The sequence below is a fragment of the Corythoichthys intestinalis genome, chromosome 9 (assembly GCF_030265065.1).
Source record: "Corythoichthys intestinalis isolate RoL2023-P3 chromosome 9, ASM3026506v1, whole genome shotgun sequence".
NCBI lineage: Eukaryota > Metazoa > Chordata > Actinopteri > Syngnathiformes > Syngnathidae > Corythoichthys > Corythoichthys intestinalis.
In genome coordinates this window covers 24,544,430-24,567,923 of record NC_080403.1, presented here as the reverse complement: position 1 = coordinate 24,567,923, position 23,494 = coordinate 24,544,430, and the positions used below count along the sequence as shown (strand labels likewise).

At 39.0% G+C, this 23,494-nt stretch overlaps 2 protein-coding genes across 6 annotated transcripts in view; both read left to right on the top strand.

The window, feature by feature from the left end:
* The window catches only part of LOC130921540 (ras-related protein Rap-1A-like), a 42,983-nt gene extending 31,538 nt beyond the window's left edge, over nt 1-11,445 (top strand). For 2 of the 3 annotated variants that reach the window (XM_057845568.1, XM_057845569.1), the window contains exons 6-8: nt 5,041-5,184; nt 5,268-5,400; nt 11,048-11,445. In XM_057845568.1, the coding sequence (XP_057701551.1) occupies nt 5,041-5,184; nt 5,268-5,357 (234 nt within the window). In that variant the 3' untranslated portion in view covers nt 5,358-5,400; nt 11,048-11,445. Of the gene's footprint in view, nt 1-5,040; nt 5,185-5,267; nt 5,401-10,989 lie in introns of all 3 variants that reach the window. The other variant, XM_057845570.1, reaches the window with a different exon arrangement.
* A 5,058-nt stretch (nt 11,446-16,503) lies between these two features.
* Nucleotides 16,504-23,494, top strand: part of LOC130922043 (anti-Muellerian hormone type-2 receptor-like) — a 36,863-nt gene continuing 29,872 nt past the window's right edge. For all 3 annotated transcript variants that reach the window (XM_057846534.1, XM_057846533.1, XM_057846531.1), the window contains exons 1-2: nt 16,504-16,661; nt 19,301-19,486. In XM_057846534.1, coding sequence (XP_057702517.1) covers nt 16,589-16,661; nt 19,301-19,486 — 259 coding nt within the window. In that variant the 5' untranslated portion in view covers nt 16,504-16,588. The remainder of the gene's footprint in view (nt 16,662-19,300; nt 19,487-23,494) is intronic.

Here is a 23,494-nt window from a genome sequence, read left to right as displayed (position 1 = left end):
AAGCCCCGATCCGGTTCCCGTGACTCACTGCTCATGTTTGTTTAGAAGTGCTGGCTACGTTCATTTGAACTGCAATCCTATCTCAAAAGAATGCCACAGTGGGCAGGATCGGACCCGTCTGCAGCATGTTGGCGGTGTCTGAGCAAGTTCTGCCTGGCTCGTGTGGACTCTTCCAGTAATGCTTCCTCGTGCTGACACTGGACATTTTTCTGTCCTTTCTGCGCGCTCTCCCAGGCTTTTTATCGCGGCTCAGCTCGACGTTTGTGTTAGCCGCGCATTCCTGGGCTCTCCCAGGACCTCCTGGTAGAAATGGCGTTGGGCAGTCCGGTACCCGAGTGGCTTGTTTGGATATCAAACATCAAGCGGCAACCTCTGCGAGGTTCACACAAACATTCCAGCTTCCTGTCGTCAGCTCTTCGCCCACGGGGATTAGCGATAACTGAGCCTGCCGTGTTTGTCCCCCACTTCTTTACGTTCTCTTAAAGGGATAGACGACACGTACCATAAATGCGCCTCATGTGAGAGATGGCTGCTCAAAGTAGAGCTGGGTGATCGGCCAAAAAAGACCCCGGAGTTTTTATACAATAGCGTATACCATTGTATGTTATCATGAAGCTATTTTAATATGTATTTTGTATATTGATGCACAATGCATGTATATTTCTGTGTGTGTGAGGTCAAATTGGACAGTTGACCTCACCAGAAATGTAATAATTTGCCTAAAAACATTCAACATTGGACTGTTTTTTAGTTCGAAATTGACCAAACCACTGTTTGCATCTGCATATGGTCAATTGAATGACACGACTGATTACTGAGATCGATCTAAAATTTTCCCCCATCTTCAATCTCGATCTTAAAATTGCCCTGTCCTCACCCAAACTATTTAAAGGGAAAAACGACACCTTTATCGTGTGCATCCCAGCAGAAGGAATCCTGTTTTAAAAACCTGTTTGAAAAACACAGTGAAATTGTTTTTAAAATTTTTAAATTCATATTTTTTTATTTCTTTATATGTACTTTCACTTTTATTAAGTGTACAGTGATCTGTCGCTGATTCAGTCCATCGTGGATTTATTTCTAATGAAAAAATAAATAAATAAAAATACAGTATTTTACACAGATGTCCTGATCCGATCTCGTACAGCCTTACTCTCCCCCTGCTGCTTTTCTTGCTCAGCAGGTAGCTGGAGTTTGCTTGTTAAAGTTAACGATGAGTGACAGGGGAGCTGCTTTGATCTTGCCAGAGAAGCTTGGTAGCTCTATCTTCAAAGCTGCAGATCTGTCAGTCGTTTAGCTTGGTAACCACTAGCGGTAGTGCGCTGTGGGAACTTATTGTGCAAGTGATGAGAGTCTGGTTTCAGCAGCTTGAATAGATTTGAGTGGAATCACTCAATGAAGCATTTAATGTAGAAGCATTTAAACATAATTCAGTGGGAAAGTAACGTGTAAAAAATTTTTTTTTATTATACTTTGTGAGGGAGGAACATGTCTTATATGTATCTATTTCCAATGCTAAATCTGAATAAATACATTGAACACACCCATTTATTATTATTTTTGGTTTAATGTATATAAGCTCTGCCTCTACTACTAACCCTTTTTCAATTATCGTTAGGGGTAAAGTCCACATCCTTTGTGCGGGCAGACATTTTATCAATGCCGGTACTATTTTAGCCAATCAAATGAGAGTTTCACAGACCATTTAAATTCTTTGCATAACTGTCATTCATTTGAAGGTCGTTTATACTCGATTTTGTTTTTCCCTTTAATTATGCAAATCGCAGATGTCTTGGACCTGTTATAATGAAGAAAACGTTTAAACGCAAAAAAAAAAAAAAAAGACTCAAAAGCGCAGCCATTTTTTTACATCAGTTTACACATAGATAAACACTGATAGACTTGAACACGTGATAATACTAGTAGGTCATAATGATATCACGAAGAAGACGCAGCAATTTGGAAAACTGGCATTTAGTTGCCTGAAATTGTACCAGCGTCGATATAAAGACGACTCTCATGTCAGATGGCCACAAAAGTGTTGTCTATCCCTTTAAGGAATACCACGACCAGAATTCAGGCTGCAAGCCAGAACAAGTCAGGATGCTTCCACATGTCCTGCTAATATCCAGCTTTTCCACATTGCCCAACCAGGAATTCCCTCGTAGTGATTTAGTAGTAGCTGTCCCACCACGAAGAAATTTCTCCAGCAGATGTTCATATTGGGAATTTTGAAACATTTCCACATGTGTCAGGAAGATGTGGTCACTTGGGCCTTATCTTACATGCGCTACAATAGAAGATAAAAACAGTCATGTGTGGCACATAGGGGCCCGTATCACGGATTCCAGCTGAAATGTTTGGAAGCGTTCAGGAAGGAAAGCGATGCTATCCCGGCTGGGCGGGGCCGCCGCCGCTTCCTCCGGGCCCTGCGAGTGGCTCCAGATAGCCGTTCAGGAAACAGCAGGCAGGATGAGACGCTGCCCCACGCTACGACAACTGCTAATTTCTCACCCATAATTTATTTGCTGCCATTGACAGTGTTAGATACATTCAGACTGGGAGGGGCTGGCAGCAAATGATCGCTGTTGGCCTTCCCAGTCAAAATGGATTGGGACGTGTATCGCCGTCAATATGAAAACCATACACGTAGCACACTTTTAATCTGGATTATATCATCCGTTATGTAAATGAAATGATTCCTTTGCCTTCCCAGAGGGACTGATTGATCCATTTAGATTGTCCTTGTGGTTGTCCCCTTGACGCTTTTCCAGTATATTGTAATGGCTATTCAGCTCTGATGTAACAACAAAACATTTGTTCAAATACAAACTCATTTTTTTTAAAAGCCGAAATTATTTCCAGTTGACAGTTTCAGTAAGTGTTAGTTTTTGTTTGCCTGATTTTATCAGTCCACCAGGTCATTGTAATCAGCAAATGTTGAATAGAGGAAACAGGACTCTTGTGGAAAATTGGGCTGCCACAAATAACCGACTAATCGATTATCAAATTAATGGATTAGTAGTTTGATAGTTTAGCGACGTAGTTTACCTAAAATTAAATCCAAATCCTCTTTTTTGAGTCTCTTAACAGTGAATATATTCTGATTTCTTGAAACCTTGATCGAAGTAGACAGATAATTTTTGTATTTTGCAGAATTCCCGAAATACTTGCACTAATGTTGGGGGTGTGTGTGTGCATATATATATATATGTATACACACACACGGCGGAAAACACTCAGGTGACTTGAAGTTCCCCTTTGAGACCCCCAATTTGGCCAAATTTCAAAATTGTCCTATATGCATGTACATCATTAGAAAGCTTAAAATCTCAATTTTCTAAGGGAAGAAAAATTTTGAACAGGAGGTCATTTTCAAGTAAAACATTTTTTTAAACAGCAAATCCCTAACTGGAGGTGAGAGCATGAGAGGGCATAATTAAAGACGCCATGATTTTATCGAGAGATTATCGCATACTTACCTCTTTTCGATCCAAAAACATCATTTAGTGTCATCCCGCAAATTATCTCACCTTTGAATGGATGTAAAAGATCCGAGCTGGACATAAATGGAAAAATGTGCCGAATGACACTTTATGACATCTATCATTAGCATTCATTAATGCTCATGACAGTTGCCACGTTTACATGGAGCCAAATATTCCAATTACAATCGGAATATTTGTTCAAACCGAATAAATGTGTTCCATATAAACACCTCATTCGGAATGAACAGGCCCAAACCGAATGGAATTTCATTCCGATTCACAGGGGTGGAATATTCCTTTTCCCAAACCGATTAGAAGTAAAATTATATCATGTAAACAGGGAAGCGGAATGGTGTCTGGTTGCGTTCTTTCTGCACATGCTCCGTACTGACGTGGTGACGTCACTTGGTGACGTAAGTAACGTCACTTGCAACATGGCTTCCAAGCACAGCGCACCTAATTGGAGTCCGGCGGAAAGATTGTATTTAATTCAAACTTTAAAAGAATTGAATATAATTGCTCGCTTAGACGGGCGTAAAACGAGGAACAGTGAACTATTTTAAAAAGTTCACGAGAGGTTACACGAAGCCGGAATAGACCGGAGCGTTGACCAGATTAGAAATCGGTGGAAAACGCTGACAACCGGCTACTACAAGGCAAAAGAGTAAAACAGCAGAAGCGGATACGACCCCACAAACACAACAAGTGGGTTAAAGTTAAAACAGCAGCACTCTGACGATCGATCTCCATGTTTTGCAACGTTACGCTTTGTTTTGATTAATCTGCGCATGTCAGACGGCAGTTGTCAAACGTCCTTTCGGAATAAAGGCAGACACATGTAAACGATGGATCGGAATGGATGAAGTGACATGTAAACAGCTGATCTGAAATTTCCATTCGGAATGATTTGAATCGGTATGAATAAAAGTCAGCATGTAAACGTGGCTAGTGTCTTGTCGTAATTATGACGGACTTATGACGCCGCTGTCAAAAAAAAAAAAATGTGTTACCTATTAACCCAAATAAATCAACAAAGTAGCCGCACTGGACTATTAGCCACAGGATTCAAAATGAGGGTTAAAAAATAGTCGTTTATAGTCCGAAAATTACGGTAGTTAAGCTGTGGAGAAAAAAATTTGACGTACTAGTAAAAAAAAAAAACTGACAGCAATTTTGGGATCAGCGTACCAATTTTAGTTTTAATAGGCATCAAAATCTACCGCGTCAGAATTTTTTTCCCCCCATGTAAACTTTAATTAATGTGCTATTAAAATAACTTTTGGCAGCTTGTTAAAAAAACGACTTATTAAACAAACACTTTATGGTTTGTCAACCAATGAGTCTTGATGTGTGATCAGGCATGCTTGATGTGAGTCATTTTCAAAAGTTAGAAAATCTGTCGTAAAATGTACTTGTACTAAAACAAATTAAAAGCCGAGAATGAACAAACACTGTGTAAGTCTTCCATTTCAGTTGTCTAGTGTGTGTGAATACTGCAGCCGTTGTTTTAATTATGAACATTTAGATTAAGATTTCAGTCCTGTTTTGTCAGGTGCCGATGATCCTGGTGGGCAACAAGTGCGACTTGGAGGATGAACGTGTAGTGGGCAAGGAGCAGGGCCAGAACCTGGCCAGACAGTGGAACCACTGTGCCTTTTTAGAGTCGTCCGCTAAGTCAAAGATCAATGTCCTCGATGTGAGTCAACCGCACCCGGTTCTTTTGCCATTACAATCTAAGTAAACATGTCATTTCTTTTGACTTTTATCCCTTTTTTTCAGATCTTCTACGACTTGGTCAGACAGATAAATAGAAAAACGCCAGTGGAAAAGAAAAAGGCAAAAAAGAAATCCAACTGTGTGCTGCTTTAAAGACCCCCTCCATCCTAAAGCCCCTGCAGCAGCTCTGAGCCAGGTATGTATGGAGTTACAAAAAAAAAAAAAAGGAATCAGAGGCAGCTGTCAGGCAGTCCTGCGGCTTTCATGGCTGCTTGTGTGTATCACTTGTCACGAGTTACATGCTTGTTTGCACTATTACGTACTCGTGTCAACATTAGCTTTGCTTCCTCCATGTGGAAAAGAGGGAGGTCGTCACCTGCAGGATGTAAAGGGTACAACACTGACAAAATAGCTGATAGTCGTCTTTTTTTTTTTCTTTCTTTTTTTTTTTTACTGCACAGCAGGGGTGTCCACTTTTTTCTGTGAGGGCCGCTTTCAGAAAAATCAACGTATCAATTATTAACTCATTGGGTGCCATTAACGGCAATAGTCCTCCAATACAATTTTGAAGGGATGACTGTGATCGCTGGATCACTGTCAGCTCCCCAGTCAAATTTGGCATCTATTGCCATCAGTGACATTGAAACATGATCAGTTGAAATACATTTTAAATATTTAACGTTCAATGGCTGGGAGTGAGTTAAGGGTTACAAGGAACAAAATAATCCAGCAGTATAAAGATATTGCAATATATACTGGTGTGTGTATTTGTGTATATATATTAGGGATGTCAAACGATTAACATTTTTAATCGAGTTAATTACACCTTAAAAATTAATCGTAATTAATCGTGATTAATCGCAATTCAAACCATCTATAAAATATGCCATATTTTTCTGTAAATTATTGTTGGACTGGAAAGATAAGACACAAGATGGATATATACATTCAACATACGGTACATAAGTACTGTATTTCTTTATTATAAAAATAAATCAACAAGATGGCATTACCATTATTAACATTCTGTTAAAGCGATCCATGGATAGAAAGACTTGTAGTTCTTAAAAGATAAATTTTAGTACAAGTTATAGAAATTTTATATTAAAACCCCTCTTCATGTTTTTGTTTTAATAAAATTTGTAAAATTTTCAATCAAAAAATAAACTAGTAGCCCGCCATTGTTGATGTCAATAATTACTTACACAATGCTCATGGGTGCTGAAGCCTATAAAATCAGTCGCACCTAAGCGCCAGCAGAGGGCGGCAAAACTTCGAAAAACACAACAAGTACAGCTTTCACTGTGCTGTCATTTTAATCTGTTTGAGCAGGGCATTTGTGCGTTAATTGCGTCAACTATTTTAACGGGATTAATTAAAAAAATACCGCTTGTTAACGCGATAATTTTGACAGCCATACTGCATCAAACATTGCAGTACAAAGAGAAAATGTTCATCGACAGCAAAAAAGTCAAGAAAATCACAACAAAAGTTTTATCAGAGTACCACTTTCGATAATGTTTTTCAATATATATTTATGTAAACAAAAATCTGACCTTATACAGTTTCCTTCATTGATCTCAACATGTTGTCAGGTTTTGACCGCAGAGCTAATAGAGAGGTGCTGTTTCAGTAACTAGCTCCATTTAGCGTTAAAGCTAAGAAGTGCAACAGAATGTAGGCCGAACTCAAGCTTTAGGTACTGTACAAGCCATATTCAGTGATATTCATAATTTGCTGCGAGCCAGTAAAAACTAGGCTTGCGGGTCACAGTTAGGACATCCCTGCTATAGTGCTCTCGCAGATTTTTGAAGTCTGAAGATATTGAGTTAATTACTTTAAAATTGAGGAATTAATTGTCTTTAAAATGTCTTAAATCTGTCAATCTGTCAAAACTCCTAAAATGTGAATACAAATATGACTTAGTTTGAAGTAAAAAAAAAAAAATGCTCAAACGTTTCCAAAATAATTTACTAGCGTACTGATGTGGCAGCATTGCAATCAACTGTATTTGTTTTTCCCCCTAAAACGTATCATTTTAGTACAGTAGCCAAATATTCGTAAAGGAAATCGGTGTTTTTTTTGAATGACAGTATTTATGAATGACTGTGTAGACAAACTTGTATTCCCTGACTCAGCCTTGAAATGTGTCAGCATTTCATTTGCATGTTGTTTTCTTGGCACTGACTTAATGAGTCAGCGCCAAACAGGCCAACTTCCAGAATACCGCCCAGTTGTGTAAGAAAATCCACATTTGTTATTAACTCGGTACTGTATTTAAACGGCTTACGTAGAGCGCTAACTTTCCCCTCCAAACTTTTGCCTTGAAACGTGGATTAGCGCTACAGACGGCGCCATTGTGCCCAGGCTCAGACATCACGGCTGCCTCGCCCGCCCACCCACTCGCTATGTGAGAGGTCACTCGCTGGCCAGCCCGCTGACCCAATACTAATGGGATTACATCGCAACTGTGCCACCAGTAGATCGCCTCGCAACTTGTGGCACCCTAACCCACAGGCCGTATTTATACAATAACATAAAATGTATATCGTAGTTATGGTGTCTTTTGACAGGTCATTGTGTCTTCCAACTAGGGTTGACAACATATTTTCATGAAAAAAGGGGGATAAAATGGCAAATATTTATTTTTTTAAATTAAAAACTTTTTAAGCTATTTTTTCATGAAGAAACGAGTCAAACAGTAAATATTCTTTAATTTTTTTTTTTTTAATCAAAAATTAAACTAATATTTGAGGGCTGCCTTGAGTGACATTTCTACAATAGAGAAAAAAAAAATAAGGGGGAAAAAAATCTGTCAATATTATGTTTTTAACAAAAAACAAAAACAAACAATGGGATATATAAAATATAGTTTTACACAATTTTTTTTAAGGATTTTTTTTTTTCTGCAATTCTTAATTTTTTTACGTTTTATTTTAGCGAGAAATAAAGTCAAAGCACTTGTTTTATTTTCGCAGGCCACACGAACTGACTTGGCGGCCCTGATCTGGCCTCTGGGCCTTATGTTTGAATCCCCTTAATTCTACCATTCAAAATTTAAGGCAGGTTTTGGATAACTGCAACTCTATTTGTAGGATCGGGTTCATCCAATCATATTGAACCCCACCCATGTAAATGTTATGCCACTCTGTCACAAATGTCCTCATTCCCAGGGCCACTGTGACCTTTCGCTCTATTTGGATGTTTTAAAAAAAACACTTTATAACAACTAACACCCACAGTGGAACGCCCCAAGAGACAACCGGAATTTTCTGGAATAAAATTTATGGCAATTTGTATATTCGCCCCGTTGAGACGTCATTGGCAAAAATCAGAACCGCTCATTACCAGAAACATTTAAAGAAAAGGTGCATTCCAAATTACTTTTGTGGGCTAATGTTTTTCTAAGTTCAATGTATGATCTCACACATGTGCCTAATTTGTGGTAACTCTGTGTTACACTCACAGTGATTGTCAGCACAGGTAATTGCTTACGCGGTAGACAAAATATAAAATGTGCATTAGGATCAGCATTTGCGTACCACGACTAATGAAAGTTGGCTGCCAGCATGATGTCAAGTCAGTTGTAACAACAATGACATTGCAAAAGTCAACTTCAAAATAAAAGCCAAGCCTAAGAGTTAGACGTTCCCACATTACTTATCGGGTTTCTATTTTAAAGTTGGCCCTCGAACCACGTTGCTGGGCATTTTGTTTCTTGAAAGGGCTATTCCAGAGAAACTGAAACAGTTGTCAAGTGCCACACCGAAATACTACACTCAATTATGTTAAATATGAATTTTATTTGTTTGTCCTACTGATCCTTTAGTTTTTAAAAAAAAAAATGTATATGAAAGACAGCATGCACCTTTAATATTCAAATCAATCTTGTATTACTTGTAAAACTATCAACAAGCATAGCAGACGTTAAGTCAAATATGAGCATCTTCTAAATGGGTATTATATGACTGCATTTACTCACAAATAAAACGGGGTCCTGCGGGGTCTTAAATAGTCTCAAAAGCATTGAATTTATGAATTTGGAAATAATACCTTAACAAATCTTGAAAATGTATTGAATTTTCATATCTGAGTCTTAAAATGTATGATGTAACTTTTCCGTGTCTCATTTCTCCTCAAAAGTGTAATTTCTCATTTTGATAAAATAACATAGCCTAAATATATAAACGGGGCGGAGTAGCCAATCATTGCAAGCGCAATGCAGCCCTGCGGCAAAATCGTCGATCGCTAGCACTGATGGATTGTGGGATATTGTGTAATTCTTTTGACTTGCTAAACAAAACAACATTGGCTCACTACGAGAGACTACAAATATGGCTGCTTCTTCAATTTGGTGTGCTGTGCGACCAGCTGAAAAAGATCACTATTATTCTACAGATCAATGACCCTCCCGCTCCTGCACGCTCCCATTGACTTTCATTCACGCCCAGTTCCGATAAAGGGATTTAAAAAAAAAAAATCAACCAAGCGTGGTTAGGTAAACAATCCTTTTGCCTCTGGCTCAAACCAGTGGATAGCAGTGTGTTCAAGGCTTTTTGCATTCATTCATTCATTCAATGCAAAAAAAAAAAAATCAACTGGGTACAATTGGCATGAAGGCGCTAGAGTCCCATGCTAAATCTTCCAAGCTCATAACCTCCATGAAAGGAAAGAAACTCCTTCCATTGCCGGCGTTTTTCAATCTGCCCGTTTAAGCCATCCGGCTGCTCACGAGCCTGAAGAGACAGAAGCTAAAGCCATCCAGCAAGCTGCTAATGTGAGCAACTTAACCCGTGAATTTTAATTCTTAAATTTAATTGATGAAACCTGTAGGAACACTGATAAAAGAGTAATGAGGCCATCTATCGGCCACAGCAATTACCACACAGTGACTATATAAAACAAATTACAAATCCAATCATTCACCCGTTTATGGAACAAAGATGGGCAGAAATTACAATTGTAAACATTTGGGGTCATGGAAGAATAAAAATACTAGGGCTGCAGCTATAGATTATTTTAAGTACTTGATTAATCGATGAATTTGTTCGAATAATCGAGTAATCGTGTAAGGAACATAAAAAAATTAAAATATCTGAGCTGAGCCTCAAACTGTAAAAATAAATAAAAGAGGATCAGCAAAAGAACAATTGGCTAACTTACATAGCAACAGTCTGCTAGCTTGAATGCTATGAAATGTTAACTTAAAAAAAAAAAAAATTAAACAATGCTCTTAACAAATTGTTCAAACACATATTCCCACAAAAAACAGCTAAATATACCCATAAACTAAATTACGAATGCATTAAAAAATATATATATATATATTTCAAACAAAATTGGTCTTACCAGGGAGCAGCTGGATCTAGCCATGTTATAGTTATGTCATATTCACTTTTGCCACTATAGGGCAGTGTATCCACCCAAATCAATAAAACTAAATGCAAACACTTTCAAAACAATCCATTACAACGCCACTTTTATTAAACGAATACTCAAAGCAGTAAAATTCCAATATTTTTCTAATCGAATTACTCGAGTATATCGATTAAGCGTAGCAGCACTAAAAAAAATACCCAACAAGAGTTGACTATTATCTGAAAAATAGTGTGTAGAATGATCAGAAAAGTCACCAAATAGTGGCATCATGGCTAGGTTTGAACAAATAAGACATTGCCCTCTAGTACTTATTGAACAACCAAACCAAAAATTTTATGTGCCATCCCCTGGTCATTAGTCATTTTCTATTGCTCTCACGGTTGTAATGAGATTTGGCATCCAACAGAGTGCGCTGAAACGGAGGACGCGAGCAAGGAGGATTTAACCACTGTGTCGCCTTGCAGAAATGCTGTAATGAAGAACTGTTGCCCTGATTGGAACGTGCCAGCATTCCAACAGCCCCTCCACAACCCTCTCCCCTTCTCCAGTCCATCAGCCACAAACGGTGAATCAGCCGAGCGCCCATACCGCTCCCATCCTACCAGACACGAGGACGACATACGGCGTGGAGAGAAAGACAGTCGGCGATTGGCGCCGCCGCCGCTCTCCGCCCTCGAGGACCTTCTTCTTCTCGCGTGTCCGCCCAAAAGGACACGTCGGCTCTGTTTCTGCACCAAAAACCAAAAGGCCACAAACTGATGACAACAGGAAATCTGTTCATAAACAAAAAATGTCTACCAGCCGCAGTGACACGGCCAAAACAACCCTGCCCGACCCCTGCTTTTTTTTTTTTTTTTTTAAACGAAAAAATAACTATTAAAAAGTGAAATGTTAGAAATGGGATTCAGTATTTTTCCATCTTTTTCAATCTATCGTATTTGAAAGACATGAATTTAGTTGTGTGATGATAAATGTTCTTCAAAAACGAGCATGAAAAGAGTTGCATCAATTCATTGTAGATGTGTGAAACCAAGTGGAAAAGTCGGAATTATGATTTTGTCTTTTTTCAAATGGCCATAAACATTTGCTCTATGCCTGTCATGTCAGTAATGATAGATCAAAATCTATACTCCATATTATTTTCTATTCCTTTTCCCACTGCTTATCGTTCATGGACTTTTCGCTCTCTCTCTGATGTGACTTAATTTTATACTTAGTCACTGGGAATTTCATAGCTCCCATAATATATTCTAATTTTTTTCTTTTTGCATAATAATGCTTCGGACAAAAATGGGTCTTTTATAAAAGAAATGGGGGGTGGGGGGGATAAGGAATGATTTCTATGTCTCTTGAAGCTGAAATATATTATACTAAACCAACTCGAATAATGCTTCTTGTGTTTTTCTGTCTACAATGTTCCAGCGTTTATGGATTATTAAAGTACATTTTAGTACATTTTCATGATATTGGTCAATGTATTTTTGTGAATTAAACTTTTAACCAAATTGTTTTGGTTACAGGTTGGTCTTTTTGACTCCATTTCATGTCTAGGTAATGGTCTGCCATTGACGGTGGTAGATGTCTGATTTATTTAGACTGGGGGAAGCTGTCAGGTTGTTCGTCTACTTGTACCCTGTGATTTTCTCTCAACGGATTCAGGTCCATGTCTAGAAGTGGGAACCTCTTGGCACCTCTCGATACGATACGTAATACAAAGCTCACGATAACGATGATCTGACGATATGGCGATACAACGATGATCAGGAAATCATTCTAGGATATTCTACAAACGACTAATAAACAGAAGAACATTCTAAATTGGAATGAGTTTATCACTAGTAGACGTCCAATCCATTTGAACTGGGAGGGTGGCATCCCTCCCACTTCAAACAGATTGAACGTCTATGGCCGGTAGTGGCAGCCAATGCCAGGCAATGAGGTAATTTTGGGCCATTTAAGGTCATTTACCTTTTGAATTTAAGTTGCTTCCTGTTGATTTTGGGATATTTTATCCGTCTCTTCCTGTTTATTTTGAGTTACGGAACAAGAAGTGACCTGGGAATTGCCCAAATGAATAGGCAGTGACTCAAACTCAACAGAAAATCACCTGTAAATGCCCTAAAACGGGTGCTCAAGTCCAGTCCTCGAGAGCCCCTATCCAGCTTGTTTTCCAGTTCTCCCCCCTCCAACACACCTGACTCAAATGATTAGAATCATTATCAGGCTCCTGCAGAGCTTGCTGATGAGCTGATCATTTGATTCAGGTGTGTTCAAGGAGGGAGACATGGAAAACAAGCTGGATAGGGGCTCTCGGGGACCGGACTTGGGAACCCCTGCCCTAAATTGAACTGCAAGTGGCCTTAAAATGCCCTGACAATTGGACAGAAAGACTCTGAATGCTCTGGTTTCGAATGGACGAACGTTCCCAGTCTAAATGGCTTGGGCGTCGAGCACAGTCAATGCAGCCTTAGAGTTAACTGAGACACTGTAATGGTGGAAGATTTTGGTATTGCAACTTGTTGGTTAATTTTTATTTTTTTTAGACATAGACACCTTTTTAAATCGATATCTCGATTCTTGGCAGGAGCATATTGATAACCTTTTGGGATACAAAGTATCACCATATATCACCATTTCGATATTTTGTCCCACCCCTTACCCTGTTTATACTACCCCTAGTTAGCTGTGATTGGCTCCATCACCCCCGCGATCGTCGTGAGGATAAGCGGCTTGGAAGGTGGCTGAATGAATGAATAAATTGGGCTGGCCGCAAATGATCGGCCCTTGCCCTCCCAATCAAAATGGATGGGATACATGGATTCTCATTCGTACTGACGGAAATCTCTCAGCAGGGGGTGTTGTTGAGTAGTAATGCATAAGCGAATAGGACCTATAATTTTACAAGCACTACGGATTGTTTATGAATCTTGTCATGTCTTTTGTATGCTAGGTTTGTTGTGCTGTTACAGCCCTCTGCTGGGTTTTAGCTTCTAATTTTTAATTATTTCATTATTTCCTTTTTAACACTTCATTAATTATGCAATTACATAAACCAACAAGGTTAAGCTTTTCTCTAGGAAAGAATCCAGTGTGTACATGAGGTTCGCCCATGATAGATTCCCTCTTATTTTTGTCATTGGCCTTTGAGATAGACTGGGCTAGTTTCTGGCTTTATAAACTCTGATTGAGTTACCCATTTTCACTGAGTCACAAAAAATATTATATAAAATCAATGTTTTTCCCAAAACTGACCAATGCATAATGAAGTGGCGGTTCTAGGATTTTTCTGGAACAGACCAAGATGGGGCCAAGTGTCACTGCCATTTTTGTTCAGTGTTTGTTTTGGTCAACAAAGCAATATGCAGATTATCCTCCATGTGGCGGTAAAAACATTTTTGCTTGACACGATGAACCAGTAAAGTTTGTAATAATTTGTCTTTAATCATACTGTGTGCAAGTAAGGGTACAATACATGGAACAATTTTCTTTATTTAAAAAAAGGTATTTTAAACATGAAAAGCAACATTAATAATTAAAATACGTACTCTCGAAAGAACGTTATTCTCACTTCAGAAAAGAATTCGCCGATTGCCATACTTTGTGCTAAAATGGGAACGGGCACTCAAATTAGAGGTTGGGCCAGTGCCCATTTGGCATAATCCAACCCTACGTCTGGTGTCATGAAGAAAGGTTCTGGTCTACCTCAAGAAGTTGGGAAATGGAGCAAACATTATAATAACTTCCAATTTTGAGGCTGAAAGCAAGTATTCTAGTGATCTAACTGGTCTGCAACAGCACGTTTTCTTATTACTGACGAAGTTATTGAATTTTTGAGTTATTGAAATACAAATACAGGTATTCCCCGGGTTACGATGTACCCGACTTAGGCGATTTCAACTTTACGACGCTAAAGTCCCATCCGCCATTCTGTCTCCAGTTGTTTTTTTTTTTTTTTTAAAGTCGTATAAACAGTACCTAGTTCTTGCCATGCCTGCTCCCTCAGCAGTGTCGCCGTCGTCCTGCAAGTCCTGACGGCGTCAGGTCCCACCCACTGTCATCTCCGGTTCAAATCTGTTTGCCCGAGAAGTGCTCTTTTCTGCTTGGGAGCGTCATGATGCCCGCCCCGTCTCCCGGTTCTCCTCTGACTGCCGACAAAGCGCCTTTTTCAGACTGGGCTCAAGCAGCCACCATCACTGTCATCTCCGGTTCTCATGTGTCCGGATCTCCGGTTCTCATGTGTCCGCCCGAGAAGCGCCTGGTTCGGCTTGGGAGAGTCATGACACCTGCCCCAACCTCGGGTTCTTCCCTGGCCGCCGACAATGCGCCTTTTTCGGACTTCCGGCGCGGACTCGCCTTGTGAGTCCAGATCTGGTTTTTCGAGTTCAGACGGCGGGCTAACGTGAAGGAGGTGACCTGAGTGGCTATGATATCCCCCCTCTCTCACCTCCCTACTCTTTCCATAGCGCACTTTTCTGTCAGCAATGCTGTTTTTTATTTATTTATTTATTTATTAAAATAAATAAATATTTATTAAAATAAATAAATAAATAAAAAAGCCCGAATAGTCATTCACTATAACGGCATTTAACACAACTTACCTCACAGTATCTTGTTTTTACTTGATCGTATTAAAATGAGGTATAATACATGTTTTTTGACAATTATTTTGTATTTAGAGGTACTTAAAGGGTTAATTCCGACTTTCGCAGAAATTCGGATTACCTCGCCAGCCTAGGAACACAACTCGTTCGTAACCTGGGGACTACCTGTACATTGAAAAAAATTAATATATACAGTACTTCCGATGAAAGAAAATAGGTTGAATAATGTTAACTGCATGAAGCACCTCAAATACCACCTCGACAATATTACCCCTGATGTTTAATCTTTGACAGTCCCCCCCCCCCCCCAAACATTGCAATCATTTTTTTCTTTCCACTTTAAACCATGATCAGACGCTTATTACCGTCAGTGGCAGTGCATTGAGGTAACTCAGTGTTCTGTCAAGGCATTCAGTAAGCCTAAATCGTCTAGGTGAGTGCAGGCCACATCAAATATTCCACAAAAAGTTTCAAGTATTTAAAATGAGATTACATACTTAAAATCTTTTCAAATAACAGAGAAAAATAACGTTTTTTTAGAACATAAATAAGATTGTTGACCCGCTTTTCCTTGTCATCTCTTAGCTATTTTACATATTCCTGTATATTGTATATAGTAATAAGGGATGCCCCTATACTCAACTGTAGTTCAAAATCTACTACGACCGTCCGACTCCCTCTATTGGCCAACTCGGAGTCTGCAGGCAACCATAAATCTGCAATTAATCAGCCCTGAGACAAACTTTTAAAAATGAGGCTCTGAGGATTGATGCGTATACATCTCCAGAATATACCTACCAAATGTCATTGTGATCAGTCCACAAATAAGTAGTAGCAATTTTGATTTTGCTATTTATCTAAATAAACCGCCCCAAAACTAAACAAGAATCTAGGCAGCTCAAAATGATTTATTTTCTTCATTTAATGAAGTTTGAAATTACACTTGAGAACTCAAAAGTTTTAAATTTGACTCACAAAAAGCATTTTCAAGACATTGTTGTCATGACCGCAAAAAACCCCTCAAAAACCCAAGATTACAATACTACAAAAAAAAAATAATAATAATAATAAAAAAAGACCCAAATTGAACTTTTCATGAAAACAGTTCCAATTTATGAAAAGTCCAAAATAGGAATAAAATCAAAATATTACAAGCAAAATGTTATTGGGGGGGAATACTAGGTGCCTTAAAAAAGACTTCTGTATTTCCCCCGCAATCTGCACACTGAGCAAGCATCAGTCCTCCCCCATTAGAGGTGTTCCTAATGTTTTGTCCAAGCGGGTGTTTGTGTGCAGTGGGTTGCAGGTGTGTGCTTGTGGGAGTGATGCTGGGAAGTGTGGGAAACTCCCCTCACATTCCCAGGATTGACTGGAAAAAAAAGTGTGAATCTCACAAGGCCTCGCATGCTCATCAACCAGTCCGGACTACGACTGACCATGTTCTTCAATTACTGGTGCTTCGTCCTGATCGTGTTGGGTGAGTCAACTTTTATGATAACCAAGCACATTTTATTTTAAACAAATAGTATACACTAAATTTGGCATTTTAAGTCATTGTAGGGCACTGATTGATCACATCGGCCCCCATTGACAGTGCATGTTGTCTGTGTAAAATGGACTGGATGTGGTCGAGCAGTCAATGGTTCTGAAATGAGAATTCCCAATTTAAATGAATTGGGATGTCTATCGTTGTCGAGGCAGTAAGTTAAAAAAAAAAAAAAAAAAAAAGAAAGAAAACTAAGATTTTTTTAAAAATTAGTTTTTATTTATTCATTTATTCAATAACATGTATAAAAACATTTTCAAAATACAATATTAATAACAAAATATATATACTTAATGATCACATGATGGGTCATGAAGGACACCCTCATATAGTACCAAAAACATGACCAAAAATGTCCATATCAAGTGAATGCCAGGTCTTAATTTTTTAATATATACATAGTAAATTGCCCTATAAAGGTTTAACAGTTCTTTCATGTTTTTTTTTTTTTTTTTTAAAGCTAAATCAATATTTAGTACGGTGCTCCCTCATTTTTCGCGCTTAATGGGGAACGCTAGGTACAGTGTATAACAAAAGTGAGTACACCCCTCGCATTTCTGCAGATATTTAAGTATATCTTGTCATGGGACAACACTGACAAAATGACACTTTGACACAATGAAAAGTCGTCTGTGTTCAGCTTATATAATAGTTCATGTATTTCCCCCTCAAAATTACTCAAAATAATACCATTGATATCTAAACCCCTGTCAACAAAAGTGAGTACACCCCTAAGAAACTACGTACATCCCTAAATGTCCAAATCGAGTACTGCTTGTCGTTTTCCCTCCAAAATGTCATGTGACTCGTTACAGGAGTACTGTCAGCATTGCTGCAGAGATTGAAGAGGTGGGGGGTCAGCCTATTGGTGCTCAGACCATACGCCATACTCTACATCAAATTGGTGTGCATGGCTGTCACCCCAGGAGGAAGCCTCTTCTGAAGACTGTACACAAGAAAGCCAGTCCGTCTCATCAGACCATAGGACATTGTTCCAGTAATCCATGTGCTTTGTTGACATGTCTTCAGCAAACTGTTTGCGGGCTTTCTTGTGTACCGTCTTCAGAAGAGGCTTCCTCCTGTGGTGACAGCCATGCACACCAATTTTATGTAGAGTGCTGCATATGGTCTGAGCACTAACAGGCTGACCCCCCCACCTATTCAATCTCTGCAGCAATGCTGACAGCACCCGCGTAACGAGTCAAATGACATTTTGGAGGGAAAATGACAAGCAGTACTCAATTTGGACATTTAGGGATGTACGTAGTTTCTAATAGGTGTACTCACTTTTGTTTCCAGGGGTTTGGATATTAATGGCTATATTTTGAGTTATTTTGAGGGGAAAATAAATTAACTCTATTAAATAAGCTACACACAGACTACTTTTCATTGTGTCAAAATATCATTTTGTCAGTGTCGTCCCATGAAAAAATCTACTTAAATATCTGCAGAAATGTGAGGGGTGTACTCACTTTTGTGATACACTGTATGTGCCGGTATAAAATTCTGACGGTATGATTACCTTAAGCCAAAATATCATGGTTTCACATTATTGCGATTACAGCTCTAAAATATGCTAATTTGAGAAATCGGTGTTTAAAAAAGAAACTTTTTTTCCAATGATCAGGATTTTTTTTCAAAACTTGAACATAAGTATAATGTTTAAAAAAAAATACCTGAAATAATTTAAGTAAAAATAAATGTAGTCCTTTAGATGAGCCTAAACCCACAGCCACAGCTCAACATTATTACCATCAGAACAAAAATAAATGAATTATTTCCCATAAAAAGCATGTGTGTATGACTTTTATCATGTTTGTATTATACACACACTCTTTCTCAACACAGAGTTGCCAGAGAGAAAAAAACCTCACGTTTTACCACCGCTAGAGACACTAAACACATTGGAGTTAACTCTCGTAGTTGATGGGAAACGTTCATGACAGTGTTTACTAACCTTTAATTTTGTATAAATGTAAAATCATATTGGAGGTATTGCCTCCTCGGCAGCCCCCCACCACAAACATGTTTTACATACCGGTTGGCCTTCTTCCTCTAAGCCGTGGCTTTCTGTCACTTTTCTGTAGCCGAAGTATTCCCATACCAGCAATTTTGTTTTCTATAACGGGGGAAAAAAATAAGGAGTTTCACCTCCTCCAGCCATCGTGCAACACAGATGACTCACTGTCATTGAGAATCAACCAGTGGGGGAGGGTTTAGCCTTGCAGCTGCAAGCGAGGGATTTCTCCCTGTATTTTTGGGACATAAAGAATAGCTCATACCGTAGGGACGGTATGACGGAAAATTTTTGCGGTTTTGAAACCGTGACGTTTTCATACCACGGTATACCTTGCAACCGGTAATTGTCACATGTCTCGGGACTGCCCCCCGTAACTTGCCGGAAATAACATCAGTCAATGCCAATCCAACATATCTGGTCACATTTATCACCCCCTGCCCCCTCACAAACAGACACACACTAACTCTCTCTGCTCACTACCACAGTGCATACTCTGAATGCTTTTCTCCATCATTAAAACTAAAAACAGTTATACATCTCTCCTTCCCAGAATTGCTCTGTGTCACCACCCAGCAGGCAGGTGAGAGAAGGCATTGCGCCTTCCAGGAGGCGTCACGGAAGACCCGGTTTCGAGTGGCGGGCAATGTGAATGGCTCAGTGCATGTGTGCAACAATACGCGCTGCTGCGTGGGTTACTACCTCATGGTCGAAGGACAGCCGAGAGTCGACGTCCTCGGTAAGAAGATGTTCGACTGCGTTTTCTTCACAACGACTAAAGGCAATTTTCGATGAAATTTATGCTCTGAGCCTTTTTGATTTTAGTGAACAAGAAAATTGGGAAAAGTGCATATAACATACATACACTCAGGGGCGCTGCCGGGGATTTTGGGCCCCATGAAAAGATATCACTTTGGGACCCACCACCAGTGCCGGGACACACACACACATTTAGAGTATAAACTACGTAATTTCCTGCAGTCTGGTGAATCTTTACACACTAATTTGTGCATTTTCTGCATTAATTTAAGATGAAAATATATTTATGTAAACTTACAGCGTATAAAGCAATAATGAATAGATTGATATCAACTATAAGAAATGTACTGAAGGCCATCTTTTACAATCTAAATATATTTTTATTAGAAATGTTCTCAAAGCAAATACCATAATGAATGACTTAGAATAAATGTTTTAACTTAACTATACTACAGTATACATTACAGTATACAGTATACAACTGTTTTAGTATGAAGAGATTGCTAAGGGTTTGCCTGCTGTACTGATTAAATGTAAACTAAAAGTGGAGCAAACACTAGCTAGCAAACAATTACAGTATTTCATTATGGAGCAGGCTTAGCCTCATCTGGAAACTCGCGATCTCCACTATAGGCTACAGCTCCGAAGCGAGGTCTCTTGTTAACGAACTAAATTCAATTGATGACAAACTAAATTCAATAAATTCTTGATAAACTGGATTCAAGCCGATTTTAAAAAAGAAAATTTCCACACCAACTTTAGTTTTAACATCTGTAGGATACCAAAAAATGCCTTCACTATTTGGAATTCATGTTTTTGAATAGGTGAAAGTCGCTCATTGAGTCCGGGAAAATCCCGTATTTCTTATGGCGTGAGCTGGGACCTCGCTTCAGAGCTAAGATAACAGGTTAATTTTCAGCACTACACTGACACAAGACACCAACCTTCCTTGAAGTGAAGTACTTTGTCAGATCCTGTTGGCCTTTTCTACCCATCTCCTGTTTTGCTTTCTTTTCTTTCCTCTTTTGAAAACCAGATTATTGTTTTTAAATATTTCTACAGTACCTCGCTCCGCGCACTCAGAGTCATTGACTGGTGAAAATGCGCACCGCTGCTCCCGGTCTGATCGAAGAAAGGGACCAAACCATTTAATGAAAATACGGGGGTTAAGGGGCGGTGGCTGGCAATACATATGCTCTCTGGGTGTTTGCTTTTTGCCAAAAACAAAACAAGAAAAAGAAACCCTTCGTTTTATTGCTATTAAAATTATAATGATTAATATTTAAATTTGCAAACGATTACCTAATGTTCTAATTTTCTTTGTGGGCCCCCATCAGGGCATGGGCCCTTAGAATCAGTATCACTTTTCACCCCTATACGGCGCCCCTGCATACACTAATACATAACATGTATTAGTGAAACAAAAAATTCCCCCAGAAAAAAAAGTTTTTAGATTCAAATTGTAATGTAATGTTAAAAAAAAGATGGCAAACCGTTTAAGACGGAAGTGTACATACATGGTGCAAACACACATTTCATAATTTTGTCTCAATGCTTAAAGTCAAATCACACAAAATTTCAAGTGTTTCAGATCAGTCAGGAATGCCACAATATTGAGCGAGAGAATTTCTTGGAAAATGTTATATTATGATCCCAAGGTCAAAAGTTGACATACACAAAAAGCAACACTATGTCTTGAAATAACAAGGGGACGTCCAGATGATGGTCATGGCCTTGAAAGCTCCTGATAAGTTGACTGACAATGTTTAAATTGAGTTAATGGACAGCACACCTCGGGATGTATAAAGGCCACACCTCAAAAACTGCTAGCTCATTTTAAATCGTGGGAATAAAAGAAGGAAAATAGAAGAGAATGGTCTTCATTGTCGTTGTATAGAAAGACAATAAAGACCATTCTACGAACATGAAATCAGAGAAAGTGGAGCTCTACAACTCTGGCTCATCCTTGGGTGCAATTTCCAGATGGTTGAAAATCATAAAAATATCTAAAATTCTCTAAACACAATGGCATTTAACAAAATTAAATAATTTTGGTTTGCCCTTTATTGGGCAAGTGACTATTTTTGGTCATTAAAAAAAAAAAAAAAAAAAAAAAAAAAAAAAAAAACCTCGGAAAGACCTGGCATCCACATACGGGGATGTCACATTTTAGGTCACGTTGGTCACAATATTAACATTAGGTATAGACCCTACTCACGTGACGTCACAGCCACGCCCCCGCGCCATGATGTCCGCATACTCATCATAGAAATGCATTAGCGCTTCGTAAATTCTTCCTATTATTGCACGTTTTACTGCTCGTCAACATTAATACTCAAAATGGTGAAGTCGTGTGTGGCGGTCGGTTGCAAAAACAGAGAAGATAGACGGAGAGACTTGAATTTTTACCGTATTCCGAGAGACCCGAAGAGGAGGCCGCGATTGACTGCTGCAATTCGACGAGAAAACTGGGCTCCAAACGACTACCACAGATTATGTAGTAGTCATTTTATATCTGGTAAGATGCATTTAATATATATTTAGAGGGTTTTGGGCTGACAACCACAATTAAGATCATTGCTAGGCTAATCGCCGACAACATACACGTATGTATGTAGTTAGTGCTATCGCTAAACCATATAAACATTAAAAGCCCTAGCTCCATTGACAAATGACATGAAATACATTACACTTGACAGTGGATGTTAGCAAGAACAAAAGATTTTGAATTGAAAATTTCGTAACTCACCTTCCGAGCACAAGATTCCTGCCGAATTTTCATGTACGAGGACGTGTTTCACCCAACCAGCAACGTAGCATTTATAAGCCTCCAAGCTCTTAAAGTTTTTCAAACTTTCGTGAGAATAGGCTGATTTTGTGTGGGTATCAGATGTCAGGCGAAGCCAGCGGGTCGAAAAACATCGATTTAGGCATCAAATACGGATCTGGCGAATGGATAAACTGAAGCTTTTCCACGTAACGCCTTTTATGCAACGGATCCAATGAGTTTACAGCGTCAGATAACACCGGGGCTTCCATGAATTGCTCTATAACTTGCTCGACTAATTGAAAACAATGAGAATAGGTCTGAAAAAGAGGTACAGTATGGCGGCCGGAAACAGCGACACGCCCATTTTGTGACGTAGGTGAGTAGGGTCTATACACAGAACAAGGGCAAATTTCATTACAATAATATTACATACAATATTAATATTTGGTATACAAGTGTGGCCTACACGACCCAAATTGTAATGTCCGCATATGTGGACACCAGTTGTCAGTAGCGGTGTGACAAAATATAGAAATGGTGATGTATCATAGTACTTCGTATCCCAAAAGGTTATCGATATGCTCTTGCCAAGAATCGGTATATCGTTTTAAAAAGATGTCAATGTTTCAAAATATAAAGGAACCAACAAGTTTCTACCAAAATCTTCCACCATAATGGGGCCTCTCTTAACTCTATGGCTGCCATTGACGTCGATAGACGCCCAATCCATTTAGAACGAGAGGGGCGAATGAATCCGAAACCAGAGCATTCGCAGCGAGTCTTTCAGATTTTTGGGGCGTTTACAGGTTAGTTTTTGTGCATTTTGGGGCATTTACAGGTCACCTCCTATCTCACTGCCTATTCATTTGGGGAGATTCCTAGGTCACTTCCTGTTCTGTAAAGCAAAATAAACAGGAAGTGACCCATAAATGCCCCAAAGCAACAGGAAGGGACCTTGAAATGCCCCAAGATCAACAGGAAGTGACTGAAAATCAACAGCAAATTTCCTGAGACGCCCCAAAGTTAAACTCATTGGTTGCCAATGACTGCCATAGACGTCCAATTCCTTTGAACTCAAACGGGTTGCACGTCTACTGGTGATAAACTCATTCCAATTCACAGCAGAAGGATGAGAAAAGCTTTTTTCTGTTCATTAGTTGTTTTGTAGAATATCATACAATTTTTTCGTGACAAATGTATCGATAATCGTTGTATCGC